Source organism: Gopherus flavomarginatus, chromosome 1 (genome assembly GCF_025201925.1).
Source record: "Gopherus flavomarginatus isolate rGopFla2 chromosome 1, rGopFla2.mat.asm, whole genome shotgun sequence".
Taxonomy (NCBI): Eukaryota; Metazoa; Chordata; order Testudines; family Testudinidae; genus Gopherus; species Gopherus flavomarginatus.
Window position 1 is genome coordinate 147,478,646 of NC_066617.1, and position 20,494 is coordinate 147,499,139.

Below are 20,494 nucleotides of genomic sequence, written 5' to 3' on the forward strand. Positions count from 1 at the left end.
ACAGTCCATGCACCAAACAGTACTCAATTTAATAAAGAGAAGCAGAGAAGTAGGCATTCACTCAGAAGCCCCAAAGAAGGAAGAATTTAAAATATTTTTTAAAGTTTAGTTTGGTTCACTTTGGAGCTGTCACAGAAGTCAGAGGAGGCACTGAAATTCAAGAAGGATGGTAGCTTGCTGGACCAGGATTGAGGTTTTCCTTTCATACAGTCACAGAAACAGAAGTGGGACAATGAAATGAACATGACATTGAGATTGGAATTGGTGACTGTATGGGGTGGGAAAGCAATGTAGTAAGAGATGAAAGGAAGGAAGTAGGCTGGAGTGCAATTGTGAAAGATCTTTAAGGTGATGAAATGAGGTTTAAAATTCTAGAAGGATGTTTCTGGACCTAAATGTGTAACTAAGGGCTTGGCTACACTTGCAAATTAGAGCACATTAAAGCAGCCCAAGGCACCCTAACTCCTGAGGTGTCCACACAGGCAAGGCATGTAGAGTGCCTGGACTCTGCAGCTGGAAAGCCTCCTCATAATCCACCTCCATAAAGCTTGCTGCACCAGCGTTAGTGTGGATGTAGTGTTGCATTACTGCACTGTGACTGGCCTCCAGAAACGTCTCATAAGCCCCTGAAGTCAAGTGGCCACTTGTCTCATTGTTTTGAAATCAGCTGCAGGCATGCGGATATCCCCTTTCAAAGCTCTGTTTCTGATAGATGGCATGCTTAGCTGCTCCAGGACAAAGCAAACCATTAATGTGGAATGCTGCTGTTGTGAGTGTGTGTGAGAGAGGAGTGGAGGGAGGAAGGTGAGCTGCTGCCTGAACTTACAAGACAGCATGCTGACACTCTCTCAGCCCCACCAAAACACACTGTCTCTCCCGCCACACACAACACACTCCCTGTCCCACTCTACCCCTACCCATTTGAAAAGCACGTTGCAGCCACTTGAATAGTAGGATAACTACCACAATGCACTGTTCTTTGTGGCATTGCAAGAGCTGATAATGTGACCATGCCAGTGAGCTTGCAGCTGACAGTGTAAACTCACGGCAGTGTTTTCCCTGCTACGGTCTTCAAAGGTTGATTTAACTCCAAGTGCTCTACATCTGCAAATGTAGCCAAGCCCTAAGACCTGACAGAATCATCCTCCAGCACTGGAAATCCACAACAACATACCCAGGAACTCCCCAAAGAATAGGACATGCTTACTCCTAAAACCATGCTGGTATGACAAAGTGCACTGACACAGCTGTGTACATGTGTGTGTGATGCGGGGAGATTCAAGGTGTGACACTCTGCCCCCCAGGGGAGCACCATGTAACCCCCATACTCATCATTTGTATATAATTGTAATATTGAATATAAAGCATTCTATGTAAGGTATCAGGAACGGTTATGATACGCTGAAACCTACTGTTCCATCTAAATATGTGTATCATTAATGCACATGAAGTTATGAGAATTGTGTTGTATGGTTGCCACTAAAACATGCTGTGGGTTTGGGAAGCACCCAGATACTAGCTCTCCAAAAACAATGACAAGGGAGGTAAGCAAAGCCCAGGTGGGTGTTGAACAGACATCACCAGCCATTGTCCAGTAGAGGAGCTGCAAGTCAATGACTCACTTACAGGAGACACACTGAGGTATTGCTTCACCTCGTGACTCAGCAACACTCATCAGACATGCCTAGACTTGTGTTCTCCAAGCACATGGACTAAGGGTATAAAACAGAACACAGCGACCACATGCTTGGCCTTTTCTCCTCCCTCCACCTAAGCTGCAATACCAACAAGGACACTCAGAAGACTGAAGACCCCAACAGAGGGGACTGGCCCAGGTATTATGTGTACTATGAACTGCAATATCCAGTTTAATTTAGATGTTACCCAATCTAATAGGGTTGAGAGTTTAGACTGCATGCTTATATTTTATTTTATTTTGGTAACTATCTCTGACTTTTTGCCTATCACTTATAATCTTTTATAGTCAATACATATGTTGAACTGTTTATCTTTACCAGTGAGTTTGCCTGAAGTGTTTGGCAAATCTACTCAGATTTACAAAGGTTTGTGCATACCCACTTTTCATTAATGAAGTGGTGAACCAATTAATAAACTTGCACTGCTTGTCTTCAGCAGTGCAAGATGGTATATTCCTGAGGTACAAGCCTGGGAGGTGGGAGGATTTGGCTGGTGCCTTGCTCTGTGTGATTCATGAGTGGCTATGAGAGCATTCATGAAATCTAACTGGATGCAGTGCTTCACGTCTGACTATGCTGAGTGATCACAGTGCCTGGAGGGGTTTGCTGCTTGTCACTAGCAAAGCATTGTGAGAGACAGCCCAGGCTGGAGAGTTAAGGGGACAGAGTGGTCCCATGGTTCCAGGCTGCACCCCAGGGATTCTATCACACAAAGGTCAGCAGTGGATTATATAGGTTAGGTGTTGGTGGGTACACAGAGGTACACAGTCAGGGAGAAGCTTGTCTGGTCTTTGTTTATCCTATGCTCCTGTCTCCCTTGTGTTTGGTTTACCATCAGCACAATTTTTCCCTCACTTACATGGACAAGCAAATTTTTTCAGTTTTTAAAAAAACTTTTACTTGCTCCACTGCAATGATCCTAGTATTAACAACACTGATTTTGTCAAGCCAAATGAATGTGTATCTTTCCATCCTAGAGTGACAGTAGATAGAGTTTGCTTCAGTCAGGGTTGTGCGGTGCTGAGATTTGGAAAAACTCACACCTACAGTTGTGAAGACCCAAACTGCTAGAGGTGTGAAAAGAACACACTTTTGCTGAAACCCGGTGCATGTAGAAGCCATAACATTTTCATTCCAGGTCATCCTGTATATAAAGAAGATAAATGTGTGGGGGTATTTTGAATTTCTCTGCTGCAATCACACAAAGTGTTAATGAGTCTGAGCAAAAGGACATAGATGGTACTCAACCAATCACAGTATTTCAAAACAATCACCAACCAGTCAGAGTACAACCACCAGCCCAGTTATTGTGGTTTCCATTCATAATTATGGAGGAAGCTGCACTCTGCCAAATTATTACCTACCTTTGGAAATCTCTGCAAGACTATCAGATGAAAGTCACTATATAAATGCAAAGCTTAATTATGCAAAAAGTAAAAGCAAAGAGCCTGGCTTGCAGAACTTTAGTCACATGAAAAATTCTTCCTCACAACAATAGGCCCATTGACTTACTCACATGACTAAGGATTGATCAAATTACCAAAGGTCTGCAGGAGTGGGCCCTGGGTAATTTCCTCTGTGACTCTTGTTATTATTGCCAATAATATTACTGCTGACTGCCTATGGGGATGATACAGTCCTGTGTCTGTCACATCACTTTGTTGTCATAGAAATATTGTGGTGTTGTCACAAGCTCAGCCTAATGGGCCTGGTGATTCTAACTGATTTACAACAGTGTGAGAAAAATCAGGCCATCTGACTGCAGATGGACTACACAAAGAGGAGAAAGAGATGTGTATTTGCATCAGCAAGTCTTGAGTTTTACCTTCAGCTTCCACTCACTTTCCCTCCATCATCTGCTTGCATCCCCTTTGAAACTCAACCATAGTTTTCACCTGCATCTCCAAACCTCCAACACCTGCATACTAAAGTCAGCAACCAAAATCACACCAACTATTATAACCCTCTGGAGACCAAGCTATTGTGTGTCACAGACAGTAAATAGGAAGCACCAAGGTGCCCAGTGCTCAAGGGTGGATCAGTGTGAAAGGGAAAGCAAGAACTGTTTTTCAGCTGCTGCTAGTTTTCTACAAGGCTGGACAAATCAATTCAGAGCCTCCGTTAAGTTATGAAAGTTCTTCATGACAGAGGATTCTTAGATTCTTCACAGAATGACCTAAATATATCTTGCCCTGACAGCTTTCCATCATCCCACCTACTGTCATCAGAACTGGGATTATCACTAATCTAATTTTTACATATAAATAAATTAAATACACTTTAGAAACAGAATTGAGAAAAAACAAGTCCAATCTTAGATCCCTTAATCCTGTCAGAATCACTCTACTTCTTAAAGATATGAAAACCCCTTTGCTCTGAACATTTTGGGTAGCATCAGCACATCAAGTTAGAAGCATATGTCTAAGACTTTCCGTGTGGTTTCAGCCAGAACCTTCAAAGGTCATTAATATTTCTTCTATAAGTTACTTCTTCCCTCTTATAACCAAACAGCCAATGTGCCTGTCTGTCAAGGGTATCTACTTGCCACAAAGAAGCAGCAGCAGGTTAGCTATGGAGAATGAGGATGGATGCACCACTATAAAATTCTATTCATAAACTCCAGCTTCTGCCTTCAGATCTCCAGGTACCATTTACCTACCTAATTATCCACTATCAATTAGAAGTCTATCCATCTATTTGGGAAGCAGTGACTCTGAAAAATATTTGGGGGTTGTGGTGGTTAATCAGCTGAATATCACGGTGATACTGTGGCCAAAAGGGCTAATTCAATCCTTGAATGCATAAACAGGGGAAACTCAAATAAGAGTAGAAAAGTTATTTCAACTCTGCATTTGGCACTGGTGAGATTGCTGCTGGAATACTGTGTCCAGTTCAAGAAGGACGTTGAAAAAATAAAGAGGGTTCAGAAAAGAAATAGGAGAACGATTAATGGATTAGAAAGCATGCCTTCTAGTGATAGATTCAAGGAGCTCAATCTATTTAATTTTACAAAGAGAAGATTAAGAGGTGACTTGATTACTATAAGTCTATACTTATAAACTATGGGGAAACAAATCTTTAATAATGTGCTCTTCAACCACACTGGCAATAAGGAGTACATTTTTAACAATGAGAATAATTAACCATTGGAATTTACCAAGGGTTGTGGTGGGGTCTCCACCATGGGCAATTTTTATTTCAAGATTGGATGTTTTACTAAAAGATCTGCTCTAGAAATTATTTTGGAGGAAGTTCTATGGCCTGTGTTGTAAAGGAGGTCAGACTAGATGAACACAATAGCCTCGGACTACGAATCTTTTCTATCATCTAAGCATTTAAAATGTGCTTATTACATTGCCAAATGCTCCTTTCATTTTTAGAACAGATAACCATCACTCACTTGCCTCTCTGTTTCAGGAAATGAGTTTCAACATTTACACTTAATATCGCTGCTGTTTTTCCTTCTGGTATGTCACAGAATGAAAGTGATGGGATATTCTACCCCTTTCAATAGGAATTTTAGTAAAATGAGGATAAACAGATTGAAACCTTTCTTCTGTCTACACTAATGTGTAATTCAGATCGCTCTCTATGCAGTTGCAAAATTTCACTGTTACAAACTACTAAAAAAAGTCAGGGAGTCTGGTGTTTCCACTGAACTAGTTAGGAAATCACTGCAATATACCACTCTGATGTTCCCCTCATGTTATCCGGACCAGTGATGTGCTAAGTCACTTCAATCCTTAACTCTGGGAGCCAGCCTTACCCTGCTCTGCTGTGAGAACCCCACTCCTGTGAGAAACTGTTCACGCATAGCCTCTGGCATGTAAGCTTCTCCTTGGATTGTGCAACCAAATGACACTAGCCAATATCTCCAGTCCCAGACACAACCCTAGAAACCTCCATCCTGCAGTGTCCAGTTATGCCCACTGGACACTGCAAGCTTATATGATTTTGTCAATTTAACAAAGAAATTGATATGTGCCAGGCTTGTTATCCCCAGTGGAATCTCTGAAACACTTCAAACCAAACACACTGCTTCAGGTAGAATAAACAAACAGATTTATTAACTACAAAGATAAATTTTAAGTGATTATAAGTCAAAGCACAACAAGTCAGATTTGTTCAAATGAAATAAAAGCAATATTCATTCTAAGCTGATCCTAACACTTTCAATGCCCTTACAAACTTAGATGGTTCTCAGCACAGGCTGGCTGGTTGCTCTTCAGCAAGGCTTTCTCCTTTGATCAGGGCTTCAGCTGCTTGGTGGTGATGTCTGTAGGCATAGGTGGAAGAGAGAAAGAGAGCATGGCAAATGTCTCTCCCTTTTATAATGTTCTTTCTTCCCTCTTGGCTTTGCCCACCACACTTCAAAGTCAGGTGAGCATTACCTAATCGCAGTCCCAAACTGGCAAAGGAAGGGAGGTGACTCATTCGAGAGTCCAACAGATCCTTTTGTTGCTGCCTACGCCTGCATCCTTTGCTCCTGTGAGGCTGGGCCAGGTCTGTTCCATACCTGCCCTGATGAGGTGTGAATGTCTCTCTGTACTTGGAGATTTTTTGCCTGGATTTATTTTAAGCCATGAGGATACATTTTCAGCCTCATAACTACATCCATGAAATTATAACCTATAACATTACTGTAACAATAATGCTCAGTGCATTGTGAGCTGTCATCCCAAGGCAGTTTCATAATTGTATGCAAAACTATGTTTGAATACACTTGGAGCCTGCTTCTGCTCATGGTGAAATAAATTATAATTTTGCCATTGACACTTCAATGGGAATAGGGTAAGGCCCTTAATCATGCAACAGCTAATGCCATTTTTGGCAATAAGTCTCATTACAAATAGACCGAAGAAATAATGATGTGCAAGCAGAGTCAGGATGAGCACTACCCTGACATCTGGTGGTGAATTGTAGGGAGTGTGGAAAGAATTTCAAAAATTTCAAAGGGTGTGGAAAGAGATTTCGAGCATTTGCATTGGCACCCACTCCCCACTTAGCATAAGCCCACAGCAGACTGGGACGGCTATTTTAACAGCTCTGGGATCCCCAATTTCTTTGTTATTGGGACAGGAGGAAAAAAAAGTTTGTCACTCTGATTGTGTGAATGGAGAACTGTGGGACTGCTTTGTGACAGAGATGACTCAACCTCAGTTGGGTGGTACTTGCTAAACATGGGCCATGGGTTCCAAAATCCCATGAATTGAGAGGTAGGAGTGTGTGTGCAAGGCTGGGGCCACCAATTGCACATCCTTCTTTCTCCAATGTTAAAGAGTAGAGCTGATTTTGATTCTGTTAGGAGTCCACCTAGAGATTTCTAAGCTGAATTCATGTTGGGCCAATGGTGCACCAGCATCAGGGCTCCCCTACTAAGAGCTGAAATCACTGAGTGCTGTGTTAACCAGTCGGGGAACCTGAAGACCTATTGTTAAGCAGCTGGCAGAGTGGAGCAGTTTGCAGCGTGTTGGAGCAGCCAATGGAACAGTGAGTGGAGTGAAGCGGTTTGCAGGGACAGCTGGAGAAGCAGCACAGCTGGTGTGGTGGAGCGGGTTGTGGTGAAGGCTGCAGTAGAACTCCACGAAGAGGTGGAGCAGTTGGCCCTGGTCCACATAAGGTGCCCCTTAACATCCTGTGTGGACTCCCTCCCATTTCCACCCAGGCTAGGGGAGTAAAACTCTGCAGATAAACTCTTGAATTCTGGGGTGGCACTGACCAGAGACTTTTGGGTTGTTGGACTTTGGGATAATTGGACTTAAGACCCTAAGGGGAAAAGGACATTGCCAAATGTACTTGGAGGTGGGTTTGTCTATGGTTTGTGTTATAATCCTGTTTGTGGTGCTTCTTCAATGGGATGCCGCATTCCTTCCTTCCTTTATTAAAAGGATTTTGCTACACTCAGACTCTGTGCTTGCGAGAGGGGAAGTATTGCCTCCTAGAGGCGCCCAGGAGGGTGTGGTATGTAAGTGTCCCAGGTCACTGGGTGGGGGCTCGAGACGATTATGCATGGTGTTATTAAAACAGAACCCCTGGATACTGAACCCAGCCCTTGTTGCTGCCAACTCAGAGGGGCAGAAGGGTTACAGATGGATGAGTGGTACTGGAGAGTGTTAAAATGCAAATGTTTCCAGCCATAGAATGATATTTTGCTAGGTAAATTTCTCTGAAATTAAACTGCATCACCCTCAAACGACTGATAAATACGGTGTAACCATCAACTTGGTTTTGTTTTGAAGGCTCCAAATGCTGCCTATGTCCAGATAAATGGTTACAGTACAGAGAGGATTACTACCACTTTTCTAATGAATTTAAAATTTGGCAAAAGAGTAAAGATTATTGTTCTTCACTAGCTTCCAAGCTGCTTCAGATAGACAGCAAAGAAGAACTGGTAAATATTTATTTATTTTTTAATACTGGTCAACATAATTCAACAAGATAAAAATGTCTAAATGGCCTAAGGCAGAATAAACTATACAATTCACTGTTATATGGTTAATGGAAAACTGCAGCCATTCGTTATTTAGAACACAATGTAACTGCAGTATTTATTAGAAATGCTTTTAACTGTTTAATTATCTTCCTAACAGGCTACAGTACTAGTAGTGCTTGCTTCATTGGCCCAATACTGACACAATAAACCTACTGGATTCCCCTCAACTGGTATTAAAAAACAAAACTGCTAAGGTAGATGGGACAGGACTATTTTCAGCACTGTTACAGAACACTAGAGTCCTGTATGGTCAAACTGACATGTACTATGCACCACCTGAGTCCCACCTAAAACCTATTGTGAGGGCTTATGTGGGACTTAAAAGCATTAAGGCTCTCTGCTTAGCACATCTTTGGGAGTAATAAAAATAACTGTTACTAGGGCTGTCGATTAATCGCAGTTAACTCACACCATTAACTCAAAAAAATTAATCTCAATTTAAAAAATTAATCACAATTAATCACAGTTTTAATTACGCTGTTAAACATTAGAATACCAATTAAAAATGTATTAAATATTTTTGGATGTTCTTCTATATTTTCAAATATATTGATTTTAATTAAAACACAGACTACAAAGTGTACAGTGCTCATTTTATATTTTTTATTACAAATATTTTCATTGTAAAAATGATGGACTGCTTTGGATTGTTATTGAGTAGAACCCGTCATCAGCATGGATGCATGTCCTCTGGAATGGTAGATGAAGCATGAAGGACATATGAATTTTTAGCGCATCTGGCACATAAATATCTTTCAACCCTGTCTACAAAAGTGCCATGCAAATGCCTGTTCTCACTTTCAGGCGACATTGTAAACAAGAAGGAGGCAGCATTATCCCCTAAAAATGTAAAGAAATTTGTTTGTCTGAGCGATTGGCTGAACAAGAAGTAGGACTTAGCGGACTTGTAGGCTCTAAAGTTTTACATTGTTTTATTTTTGAATGCAGTTTTTTGTACACAATTTTACATTTGTAAATTGCACTTTCACAATAAAGAGATCGCACTACAGTACTTATATGAGGTGAACTGAAAAATACTATTTCTTTTGTTTATCTACAGGGCAAATACTTGTAATTAAAAATAAATATTAAGTGAGAACTGTACACTTTGTATTCTTTGTGGTAACTGAAATCAATATATTTGAAAATGTAGAAAACATCCAAAAATATTTAAATAAATGGTATTCTATTATTGTTTAACAGTGCAATTAATTGTGCAATTAATCATAATTTATTTTGAATCACATGATTAATTGCAATTTTTTTAATCGTTTGACAGCCCTAATTGATAGTAATTAATAATATTGAAAACATGACTGAGACTCGGGACAAATACAACACCACGAACTTAATGAATATCATCTGTTCCTTCCCTTATCTCCCAAGAACTATTTCATTTTAAAATTATATATATTTTTATATGGAATGATAGCCATTAAAAAAATAAACCTTGTCATCCATTGATACAAAAGTACTACATTTTTACTACAGTTATTTCCTGCTGAAAATAAAGAAAACAATGTATGGTGATTGTTGACAAAAAGTGATTTGCTAATGGCTACAATTATATTTTGTTACTGATCTGAAAACTTAAAAGTGCAGATCTACTCTCCAAAATGACTTCATAAAAACGCAATTTATTATTTCACAGATTAGCTCCTTGTGTGTGCAGTCAGAGTCAGAGCTGCTTATCTTAGTGACAAAAGTAATACTTTGAGGTTAAATTTTCAGAAGCACTGATGTGATTTTGAAGTCAAAGTCCCATTTTCAAAAGCAACTTAAGTATTTAGGAGCCTGATCCTCATTGAAACTCATTGAGTCTTAGGCTCATAAGTGCCTGAGACACACTTCAAAATGGCCCTTTGGCTCCCAAGTCATTTACGTGCTTTTGAAAATTTTACCCCAGATCTTCAGCTAAAGTAAATCAATGTTGCCCCATTGGCTTCAATAGAGCTACACCAAATTACACCATCTGAAGATCTGACCCTCAGGCTCCAGGCTGAGTTTATGGGAATAGCGGTTAGATAAAGGTATATTTTCACCCGTAATTTGTCAAAATTTCATCTTGAGTTACGAGGAGACAATGGACAATGAACAATAAAGTTTGTGAAGTCATTTTAGCAGATGTACTGAATAATAAATATGCATTTCAGTAATAAAGCGTGGCCCCAGTGCTGTTGTGCTAGGTATTGTACAAACATATAACAAAGAGACAGTTCCTGCTCTGGGCAATTTATAATCTAAACCTCACAAATGTTAAAAGTTCTGGGTCTGATCCTCAGTTGGTATAAACTGGTGCTAAGTCTATTGAGGGTAATATAGTTATGCTAATTTACACCAGTTGAGAATCTAGCCTATTGCCTCCTAATATCCTCTGAAAGCACTTTAATTTTATTTGAGAGAACCAACTATAAACCTAGGCCTCCGGCGTGGGAGAGAAAAAAGGAATGCGAGGTTGATAGACAGCCAGTTATTTTATTCCAGGACACTAAAGAAAGGGACTCAGCTGAGACACTCGATTCTTTTTATTTTCCTTTTGGTTAGCATATCCTGAGGGCAAGAATTTTTCCAAACTGAGTGGCCTGTGAAATCATTAACTGCATGAAACTCCAGTGATGATACATATCACCGTGCAAGAGCACTAACATTAATTACTCTAATGAGACTATTCTGTCATTTCCAATGAAATATTCAAACAGGAGAAACTTAGTACTTACGTTGGTTTTCTTGTTCTAGTGCAGGATTTCATAATGCAGGAGTTATTTAAACTTTCTGATGTTTGCCAAGGTCTTCGTTACCATGAAAATTACTGGTTTGGACTGTCATATGACACAGCCATTAAAAAGTGGGTTTGGGAGGATGGCACCACTTTATCCTCTCATCTGTAAGTATCTCTTGACATTTTAACCCATGTTTGCAATAGGATTAAAGGTATCTGCCTTAAATGAAATATGAATTTGCATTCCAGGTTTCAAATTCCAGAAAATAATTATAAATTTTATTGGAATGGGGTTTGTCCCTATTTTCAAGGTGAAAAGGTCCTTGCTGGAGATCGTTGACAATTGGGATATCCTATCTGTGAGAAGAGAGACATTTAGTGCCTGACTGGATTAAGACATCAAGAAAAGAAGATGAAGCAGAATGGAACAAAGATAAGTGTAGCCCAGGACTTTTGAGTTTATAATAGACTGCTCCCTTGGGCTTTTACAAAACAACATATATTGTTATGTACAATTTTATTAAACAAAACTGGTTTTAAAGTTTGGGGCAAATATTGATTGATTAGGAATGTGGAGCAGCAGCCTCATTTGATGCACCACATCCTTGGGAACTTTCCTCGTCTGGTCAAACTTCTCCCACAAGCCTGAATAAAGGACAGAGTCTTAGTTAAAAGGGGTAAAATGCTAGTAACCCCTTTGAAGCCAATGATGTTACTCCTGATTTACACGTCTGTAAATGAGAGCAGAATCTCTCAGTTCAGAAACACAGGAAGCTGAACACAAGCACATTAAAGAGGAGTTTCATCACTAGAACTGATTTTAAAGTAAAAGAAGAATATTTATGCACACTAAAGTTTCTTTGGCTTGTCATTCCTACATACCTCTTCTTATAATTTTTTAGAGCCATGGGCTCAAACCAGTGATCTGAACCAGATCTCAACCCCTGTGAAGTTTGGGAAGTTCTGACCTGGATATAAATTCTACAGCTTGGGCCTGTCTCTCATTACTTTAAATGACTGTTTGATATAGTTTGTCTCTCTCCCTTCCAGCATGGTTCTTCCTGCTGCTGGAGTTTGGAGTGATGTCAGAATATTACTATACAGTAGGAAATGAAAGGACTGAGACATCAAAAGCTCAGCTTTATGACTTCACTGCAGGATGAGATTAGATGGGCTGGGAAGCAGCAAGCCCTCTTGACCTAAAGGGTCACATTCCATTCACACATCAATGCAATCTCATGGGCCTCTTCTAAATGCATAAAGAGATTGACTTAAATGCTTCTTGGGACCATATTTATAATTAGGGCCCTACCAAATTCACAGTCCATTTTTGCAAATTTCATAGTCATAGCATTTTTAAAAACTTGAATTTCGTGGTTTCAGATATTGAAATCTTAAATTTCATGGTGTTGGAACAAAGCATGAATTATGTATTTTAAATGGCAACATATAAACATGTAAAGCTCTTAAGTCAATGTTTCTCAAACTGGGGGTCCTGACCCAAAAGGAGATTGCAGGGGGGGGGGTCGCAACATTATTGAAGGTGGAGTCGCAGAATTGCCACCCTGACTTCTGTGCTGCCTTCACAGCTAAGTGGCCGGAGAGCAGCAGCTGTTGGCTGGGTACCCAGCTCTGAAGGCAGCACCACCGCCAGCAGCAGCACAGAACTAAGGGCGGCAATACCATACCATGTGGTGTTCTGCCTCTTAATTTTCCACCCTTCAGCAAATGGGATTGGAGACACTTTCCACCTCCAGGAACATCTGACAATGTAAGATGGCAGACATTCTTTAGCGGGCATTTACACTGGGAGTGAATCTAGCCCTTGTTCTGTCAATCAGCCACCATAGTGAGAAAAGTTAGAAAACCATGTGAATAAATATTTAATTGACTTTATAATGTCTTTTATGTAAAAATGTTCAAATATTGTATTTTCCAGCCTAAATTACTTTTATTTCCAATTAAGGAAAACAACAAATAGACAAAGAACTATAAGAGTGTATGAGAGAGAGAAAGAGAAAAAACAGTGATTCTGTAATATTTTGCATCTGAAATGAACTGCTCTACAAACATGGAAAAAAGTCATAGCACTGCTGCCTCCTCACCCACCTCTAGCTAATAAATGCCTTGTATTCAAATAGACTACAGAATCCTAACATCTTCTTATGCATGTGTTTGAATACACTCATACAAACAAACCAAATTTTTCTTTGAGCATTTCCCTCAGCATGAATATTCCTCTTCAACACAACTGGTATGACAGAAGCTTCACTTTAGTTAAATCTACTGGCAACTGTAATGATGTACTTATTTTGCCTTTTCCACTCTCAAATAAATAGAAATAAAACTCATGCAAAACATCTTTTCTGTGGTGTTTGTTGTTTATCAAATTTGCCATTCTGCGCTAAGAATTTTCATCTATATTTTTGTAAATTTTCCAAGATTATGTACATTTTTAGCTGATCAAAGCCTCTTCTGCCCCTGGAGTTTTCAAGCATCGTGAACACCTCAGTTGATACAAAAGACAAACCAGTATTTTAGCAAAGTGAATTCCAAGGTGGTTAGGCAATTCAAATTGAAACTCTCTCTTGTAAAGATACCTATGTCCACCCTCACAGAGGTTTGGTGAGAAATTCAGCACATGTGCAAGCCAGTTACCACTTCCTGTGTGATGTCAGCCAAAGAAGGCACATAAGTGTCCAGTTCATGTACATGATATCTGCGACACACCCAGGGTAGGACACTGCTATGGAGTGATATGCTGTTCTTTTTCTCCCCTTTAAATATTCTCTTGTTTGAGGAAGAAAGCCCTGCAAGATAGAATTCTAACAGGCATTTTGTGCCTCATTTATTCACGTCAATGTAAAATCAGGGTGCTCAGCACCTTAGGATCTCACTTTGGGAAAGCAAAATACTTCATTGCATCTTAAGAAATAAAAGTATTGACCCAAAGTGTATTGATAGACCCTAGCCAGCTACCAAAGGACTGTGACCTGGATTCACAAAAGGTCCTTAGATGTTGTGATGCTGAGCATTGCAACACCTCACTTTTGGGCACCTAGAAGTATACAAGAACACACTGTGATACACATGCACACTGAGTAAGGTGTCTAGGCTCCTTATACAAGGAATGGAGAGAGACAGGCAGAATGGGATTCAGAGAAGCCAGCATACTAGGCAAGGATGTGTCCTAAGCCCCACCCCACTCAGGGAGATAGAAGCCTGAGTCCAGACTGCACAGATGTGCTTACCCCTGATAGCGATTCACGCATAGGAACACCTATCCTGGAGGAAGTCAGCTAAGGCACGCAAGCCACTTCTTGTGAGAATGAGTTAGGCCATGTCTACATCTAAAACTTTGCAGCGCTGGTTGTTATAGCTGTATTAGTACAGCTGTATAGGGCCAGCGCTGCAGAGTGTCCACACTTACTGCTAGCAGCGCTGCAAGTGCTGTTAGATGTGGCCACACTGCAGCGCTGTTGGGAGTGATGCATTGTGGGCGGCTATCCCACAGGGCACCTCGTCCCACAGCGGCGCTGGGGCTTGTGGGAAGGGGAAGGAAGTGTGATTGTCCTTCTGCTTCCTGTTCCTGTTCCAACGGCCAGCGTTGCTTTGGTACACATGCGGAGCACTGTGGCAGCATTGTGACTCTAAAGCGGTTTTTCTGCATTATCTTTCAAGAATGGATCCTCAGGTACTGAATACCTTACTAATGAATATTGCCAGCACATCTCGCCTTACTGTGGATCTAATCCTTAGGCTGCTAAATGTGCGTGTGACTGACATTGAGGAGTCGGACGATGGTACTGAATCGCATCAATATGCAGACAGTACAATGCTAGTGGCAATAACAGACGTGCTCTGCTCCGTGGACCGGCGCGTTTGGGCTCGGGAAACCAGCACTGAGTGGTGGGATCACATCGTCCTGCAATCATGGGATGACGAGCAGTGGCTGCAGAACTTTCGCATGAGGAAAGCCACTTTCATGGGACTTTGTGATGATCTCGCCCCCAACCTGCGGCGCATGAACACGAGATTTAGAGATGCCCTTTCTGTGGAGAAGCGGGTGGCTATTGCAGTCTGGAAGCTGGCAACTCCAGACTGTTTCCGATCTGTGGCGAACCAGTTCGGAGTGGGAAAGTCCACCGTTGGAATGGTGCTGATGCAAGTTTGCAGGGCCATTAATCGAACACTGACAAGAAGAACCGTGACTCTTGGTAACGTGCAGGACATTTTAGATGGCTTTGCAGAAATGGGCTTCCCTAACTGTGGAGGGGCAGTAGATGGGACGCATATTCCTATTATCTCTCCACCCCACCTGGCATCGGAGTATATTAATCGCAAGGGGTACTTCTCTGTGGTTCTGCAAGCGCTTGTGGATCACCGTGGGCATTTCACTGACATTTACTCTGGATGGCCTGGAAAGGTGCACGATGCACGCATATTTAGGAACAGTGCCCTGTTCAGGAGGCTTAGGGCCGGGACCTTTTTCCCAGATCACAATATAACAGTAGGGGACGTGGAAATGCCCATCGTGATTCTGGGAGACCCCGCTTACCCATTAATGCCATGGCTCATGAAACCATATACTGGGAAGCTTGACAGGAGCAAGGAGCGTTTCAACTACAGGTTGAGCCGCTGTAGAATGACTGTGGAGCGTGCTTTTGGCCGTTTGAAAGCTCGCTGGCGCAGTCTGTTCGGGAAGCTAGATTTGATGGAAAGCAGCATTACCGCAGTTATATCCGCGTGCTGCACCCTCCATAATATTTGTGAAGGGAAGGGTGAAAGGTTCAGTGAGGAATGGACCTCCGAGGTTAGACGTTTGGAGAATGAGTTTGCTCAGCCAGAGAGCAGGGCTAATAGGGAGGCCCAGGAAAGGGCTTCAAGGATTAGGGATGCTATAAGGGAGCAATTTGATGCTGAGAGCCAGCAGTAATGTTTGGTGCATGTGTTGTGCTTTGCTTTACCTTGCTGTGTATAATTAACCATTTCTGTCACCAATAAAACATATGGAAAGAAATACAAACCAGAAGCTTTTATTTGTCATACAGTAAAAAACAGGTAAGGGGGTATGGGTGGTTCACAGTACATTCAGAGGTTTTACTATTTCCTATTTTACTCAATTGTAACCGTCTGATGCAACTCGCCATTACTTTGCTGCATAATGATGGGGGTGGAGTGCACTGGGTAAGAATTAAACATATCTTGGTTAGTAGGTGATGTTATAGGTGTTGGGGGCAGCTGATGATAATAAGGAACTGGGTGCTGCATAAAGCTATTTTGAGGATACACAGGGGGACAAGGAACAGTGCTTTGGGAAGCCTGTGGGTTAGCACGGTATATATTTGCCTGCATGGCTACAAGAGACTCAAAAGACTTGGTTTGGCGAGACAGGAGTCTCATCATCTGCCTGGCTATTCTTTTGGCAGACAATTCCTGTCTCCTGCTTTCAGTCAGCCTCCATTCCTGTACACTTTTTCTCCACTCCTCAGTCTTCCTACTTTCCCTGTTGTAGTGGTTCAGGACGGTCTTGATCAGCTCCTCTTTTGATTTCCTAGGATTGCGCCTCAAATTCTGCAATCTACGTGAGGCCGGTGACACAGCTGCATTACTCGAGTTGCCTAGAAAAAATAGAGATAGAGACATGTAATACACAGGGGCATCATTGTTTATTATCAACTTTTGAAGGACATTTGAAACTGTAGGTAGCATCCCTCTCACATACCTCACATAACACTGTAGAGTTCAAGAAAGCTAAGACATGTCTAGCAATGGGGTGAGTACTTTTGCTTAAAATTCTCCCATGTTAGTGGGATGCCTTGGTTCCTGCTCGGAAGGGGGGCCGGGTGAGGAAAAAGCACCCCGCAGGACACGGTTCCCGCTTGGAAGGGGGGGTGGGGGACGGACAGAGCACCCCGCAGGGCAGGTTTCACGCTTGGAAGGGGGGATCGGTGAAGGAAAGAGCACACCGCAGGGCAGGTTTCCCGCTTGGAAGGGGGGATCGGTGAAGGAAAGAGCACACCGCAGGGCAGGCTTCCCGCTTGGAAGGGGGGTGGGGGATGGACACAGCACACCGCAGGGCAGGTTTCACGCTTGGAAGGGGGGGTGGGGGACGGACACAGCACACCGCAGGGCAGGTTTCCCGCTTGGAAGGGGGGTGGGGGACGGACACAGCACACCGCAGGGCAGGTTTCCCGCTTGGAAGGGGGGTGGGGGACGGACACAGCACACCGCAGGGCAGGTTTCCCGCTTGGAAGGGGGGATCGGTGAAGGAAAGAGCACACCGCAGGGCAGGCTTCCCGCTTGGAAGGGGGGGTGGGGGACGGACACAGCACACCGCAGGGCAGGTTTCCCGCTTGGAAGGGGGGTGGGGGACGGACACAGCACACCGCAGGGCAGGTTTCCCGCTTGGAAGGGGGGTGGGGGACGGACACAGCACACCGCAGGGCAGGTTTCCCGCTTGGAAGGGGGGATCGGTGAAGGAAAGAGCACACCGCAGGGCAGGCTTCCCGCTTGGAAGGGGGGGTGGGGGACGGACACAGCACACCGCAGGGCAGGTTTCACGCTTGGAAGGGGGGTGGGGGACGGACACAGCACACCGCAGGGCAGGTTTCACGCTTGGAAGGGGGGATCGGTGAGGAAGAAGCACCCCGCCTGGATGCCTACGTGCTGGGAAGGGCAGGGGGGGGTGGATTGGGGCAGAGGAAACAGACCGCCTTGCGCTGGGGAGCCGTGCTTCTAGCTACCTGCCCTCAATTATCCCTAAACTATCCACAGGCTTTCATAATGCCAGACATATCACTGCTGCGTGTTACCAAGGAAGAGCGGGAGGGTCTTCTACAGGAATGCGGATACCGCCCTGGCCCCTATGCAGCTCGCCTGTGTGCGGCCATGGTCCCCCCACCCCTCGCTGCACAGTGGATCGGACGAGTTAGCCTGACCGGGACAGGGACCACGCTGGCTCTACCTATAAACTTGTTAAAGCACATTGCCCAAGATCTAGCTGCAACTTTTCAAGAGATTACTCAGGCAGATTACACAGATGTCATAGACCACATCAATGGGCTATTCCACGTTTAGGCATGCATGCAATCAGCCATAACGAAAATCCTGCTATCACAAAGCATTGCAATCTACTTACCACGAGCACGATCCTCAGCTTCCTCATCAACGTCCGCTTCCAGCTGCTGTGACTGGCTAGTCTCCTCAGGGCTGGAGAAGAGCTCCTGGCTGCCTGTGTCCTGAGACTCCGGGGTGTCCCCCTCAACGCCAGTAGCATCACTGTATTCATCCTCTACACCATCCCCCACTTCTCCCTGCTCTGAACTCTCCATTGTGCTCCTAGGATTCACGGTGGGGTCACACCCAAGTATGGCATCCAGCTCCTTGTAAAACCTGCAGGTTGTGGGGGCTGCTCCTGAGCGTCGGTTTCCCTCACGGGCTTTGCAGTATGCACTCCTCATCTCCTTAATTTTTACTCTGCATTGCAAGGCGTCCCGTTCGTGGCCCCTTCTCAGCATGGACTGCGATATCTGACCATAGGTATCGTAGTTTCTCCTTCTGGAGCGCAGCTGTGTTTGAACAGCCTCATCTCCCCACACACTAATTAGATCCTGCAGCTCTGCATTGGTCCATGCTGGGGCTCGTTTGTTGCGTGGAGGCATGGTCGCTGAATGATTGATTGATTAATTGCACTCCACGCCTGACTGAGCAAACAGGAAGGTGATTTTTGAAATTTCCCGGGGCATTTAAAGGAGGGGTCAGGTGAGCACAGGGCAGAGGAGTTTTCTTGATTACCAGAGAGGTATCCTCAGGTATGCTGGGATACCTGCTTATTCCACGGAGGTCAAGAAAAGCGCTGGTAAGTGTCTACATTGCATTACCAGCGCTGGATCACCAGCGCTGGATCCTCTACACCTGAAACAAAACGGGAGTACGGCCAGCGCTGCAAACAGGGAGTTGCAGCGCTGGTGATGCCCTGCAGATGTGTACACCTTCAAAGTTGCAGCGCTGTAACTCCCTCACCAGCGCTGCAACTTTCTGATGTAGACAAGCCCAAAGTCAGGTACCTAACTCCACACAAAACAAACAGAGTAGAAGGTGGTGGTGCCTATCTCTAACCAGGGGTTACAGTACTTGTCTGGAATGTGGAAGAACCAGCTTCAATTTCTCTCCTCCACTTGATAAGGAGAAAGAATTAACACCAGGCTCTCCCACCACTCAGAAGAGCATGCTCTAATCATGGGGTTAAAGGCTACTCTTACAGTCACCTTCCTCACTCTCTCCTGTTGACGTTGTTCCAGTCTGGATAAATAACTAAAAAGTAACTGGAGCAGGGGCACTGGACCATAGGTCTCCCCTTCCCAGGTGAGTGTCCTAACCTGTGGACTAGAGTTACTGTCTTGGTATTTAAAGTTATTTTTCTGTGTCTAACTACTTAAATAATCAATGGGACAGAAAGAGAATGGATGCAGGGTCCAGTTAACCTGCTCCATTCACTCTTTAATTATTTATCCAAACTGGAACAACTTCATCAGGAGAGGCAGAAGAAGCCTCACATCAGATTACTATGCCACAAGAAACATAATCCCAGCAAAGGATGTTTTCATGGTATGCCCAGCACCACTGAAAACAGAAAGCTGTGGAAACCTCATGTGAAAAGTCTGTTTGCTCTGGGTCTGAGTCTGTGTTTTTTGAAGTGAGTGGTAAAAAATGCCACTGACTTCAAGACTAACAGCCCTCAAGCTTTGTAAAAGTTTGGATGCCTATTAAAAAAAAACCCGTCATAATCCTCCAAATATTTTCAGACAAGACTTATATGTCACTAATTATAAAATAGACTATAGAGCATGCAAAATAATCTGTATGATTATTCTAATACATTTATCCCTGTTCCATACAGTCTCTTCTGAGATGCATGTGGCATGGTGAAAAATAAACTTAGCTCTTCTCTCCACTGAGATGTTAGTCACTAGTGTAGTTGCCATGTGGCAAATTAGCAGTGTAGACACAACTGACATCAGCACAGTGAGGTTTGCTCTGGGAAGAGCTTCCCCTCAAATGGAGTAAGCTTCCCCAATGCAAATCACACTGAACCAGTATAGCTCACCAATGCAGCTATACTAGTGACTAAAACCCTAGTATAAACAAGGCCTGGAATTCACAGTAAAATGACATGCACTTGTACATGCCCTGAGCAAAGGGTGCCATATAAAGTATAATATCCAAAGCCTCTGTCACCACTAAATCTTGGCCTCAAATCCAGCAGCTCGTTGTTATTCACAGAGTATGTATACTGTCACAACATTAAGTCAAAATAGCTATGTGATCATCAATTTATTCACACAGCATATAAGGCATTGCCACATTTGTCACAGAGAGTCATGTCTACTATTCACACAGCAGATGATATCACCACCATGTAATTTTCACAATACTCTACCTCATCTTTTATTCTTACCCTATCCATGTAATCTCCATATTGTTCTCATATTAGCTGTGTCATGATAGTAACCAGATGTATTTTACAATGATAAAGTAACATCTCAAAAAACTAAAGCAATTACTCCAGGAGCTAGAGTCTGA

General features: G+C 43.1%; 1 protein-coding gene and 2 long non-coding RNA genes across 3 annotated transcripts in view; 2 read left to right on the forward strand and 1 right to left on the reverse strand.

The window, feature by feature from the left end:
* The first annotated feature begins 1,729 nt into the window (after positions 1 to 1,729).
* LOC127047312 (uncharacterized) lies at positions 1,730 to 11,895 on the forward strand. Its single transcript, XR_007773383.1, has 3 exons — positions 1,730 to 1,835; positions 10,932 to 11,074; positions 11,159 to 11,895. It is a non-coding gene; the product is annotated as an uncharacterized LOC127047312 (long non-coding RNA).
* A 4,053-nt stretch (positions 11,896 to 15,948) lies between these two features.
* LOC127046810 (uncharacterized) overlaps positions 15,949 to 20,494 on the reverse strand; it is a 278,001-nt gene continuing 273,455 nt past the window's right edge. Inside the window, exons 2-3 of the mRNA XM_050944347.1 lie at positions 18,051 to 18,826; positions 15,949 to 16,530 (exon numbers count right to left, since the gene is read on the reverse strand). Coding sequence (XP_050800304.1) covers positions 16,025 to 16,530; positions 18,051 to 18,573 — 1,029 coding nt within the window. The 5' untranslated portion in view covers positions 18,574 to 18,826 and the 3' untranslated portion in view covers positions 15,949 to 16,024. The remainder of the gene's footprint in view (positions 16,531 to 18,050; positions 18,827 to 20,494) is intronic.
* LOC127047257 (uncharacterized) lies at positions 16,945 to 17,487 on the forward strand. The gene is made up of 3 exons (XR_007773363.1): positions 16,945 to 17,046; positions 17,204 to 17,256; positions 17,414 to 17,487. It is a non-coding gene; the product is annotated as an uncharacterized LOC127047257 (long non-coding RNA).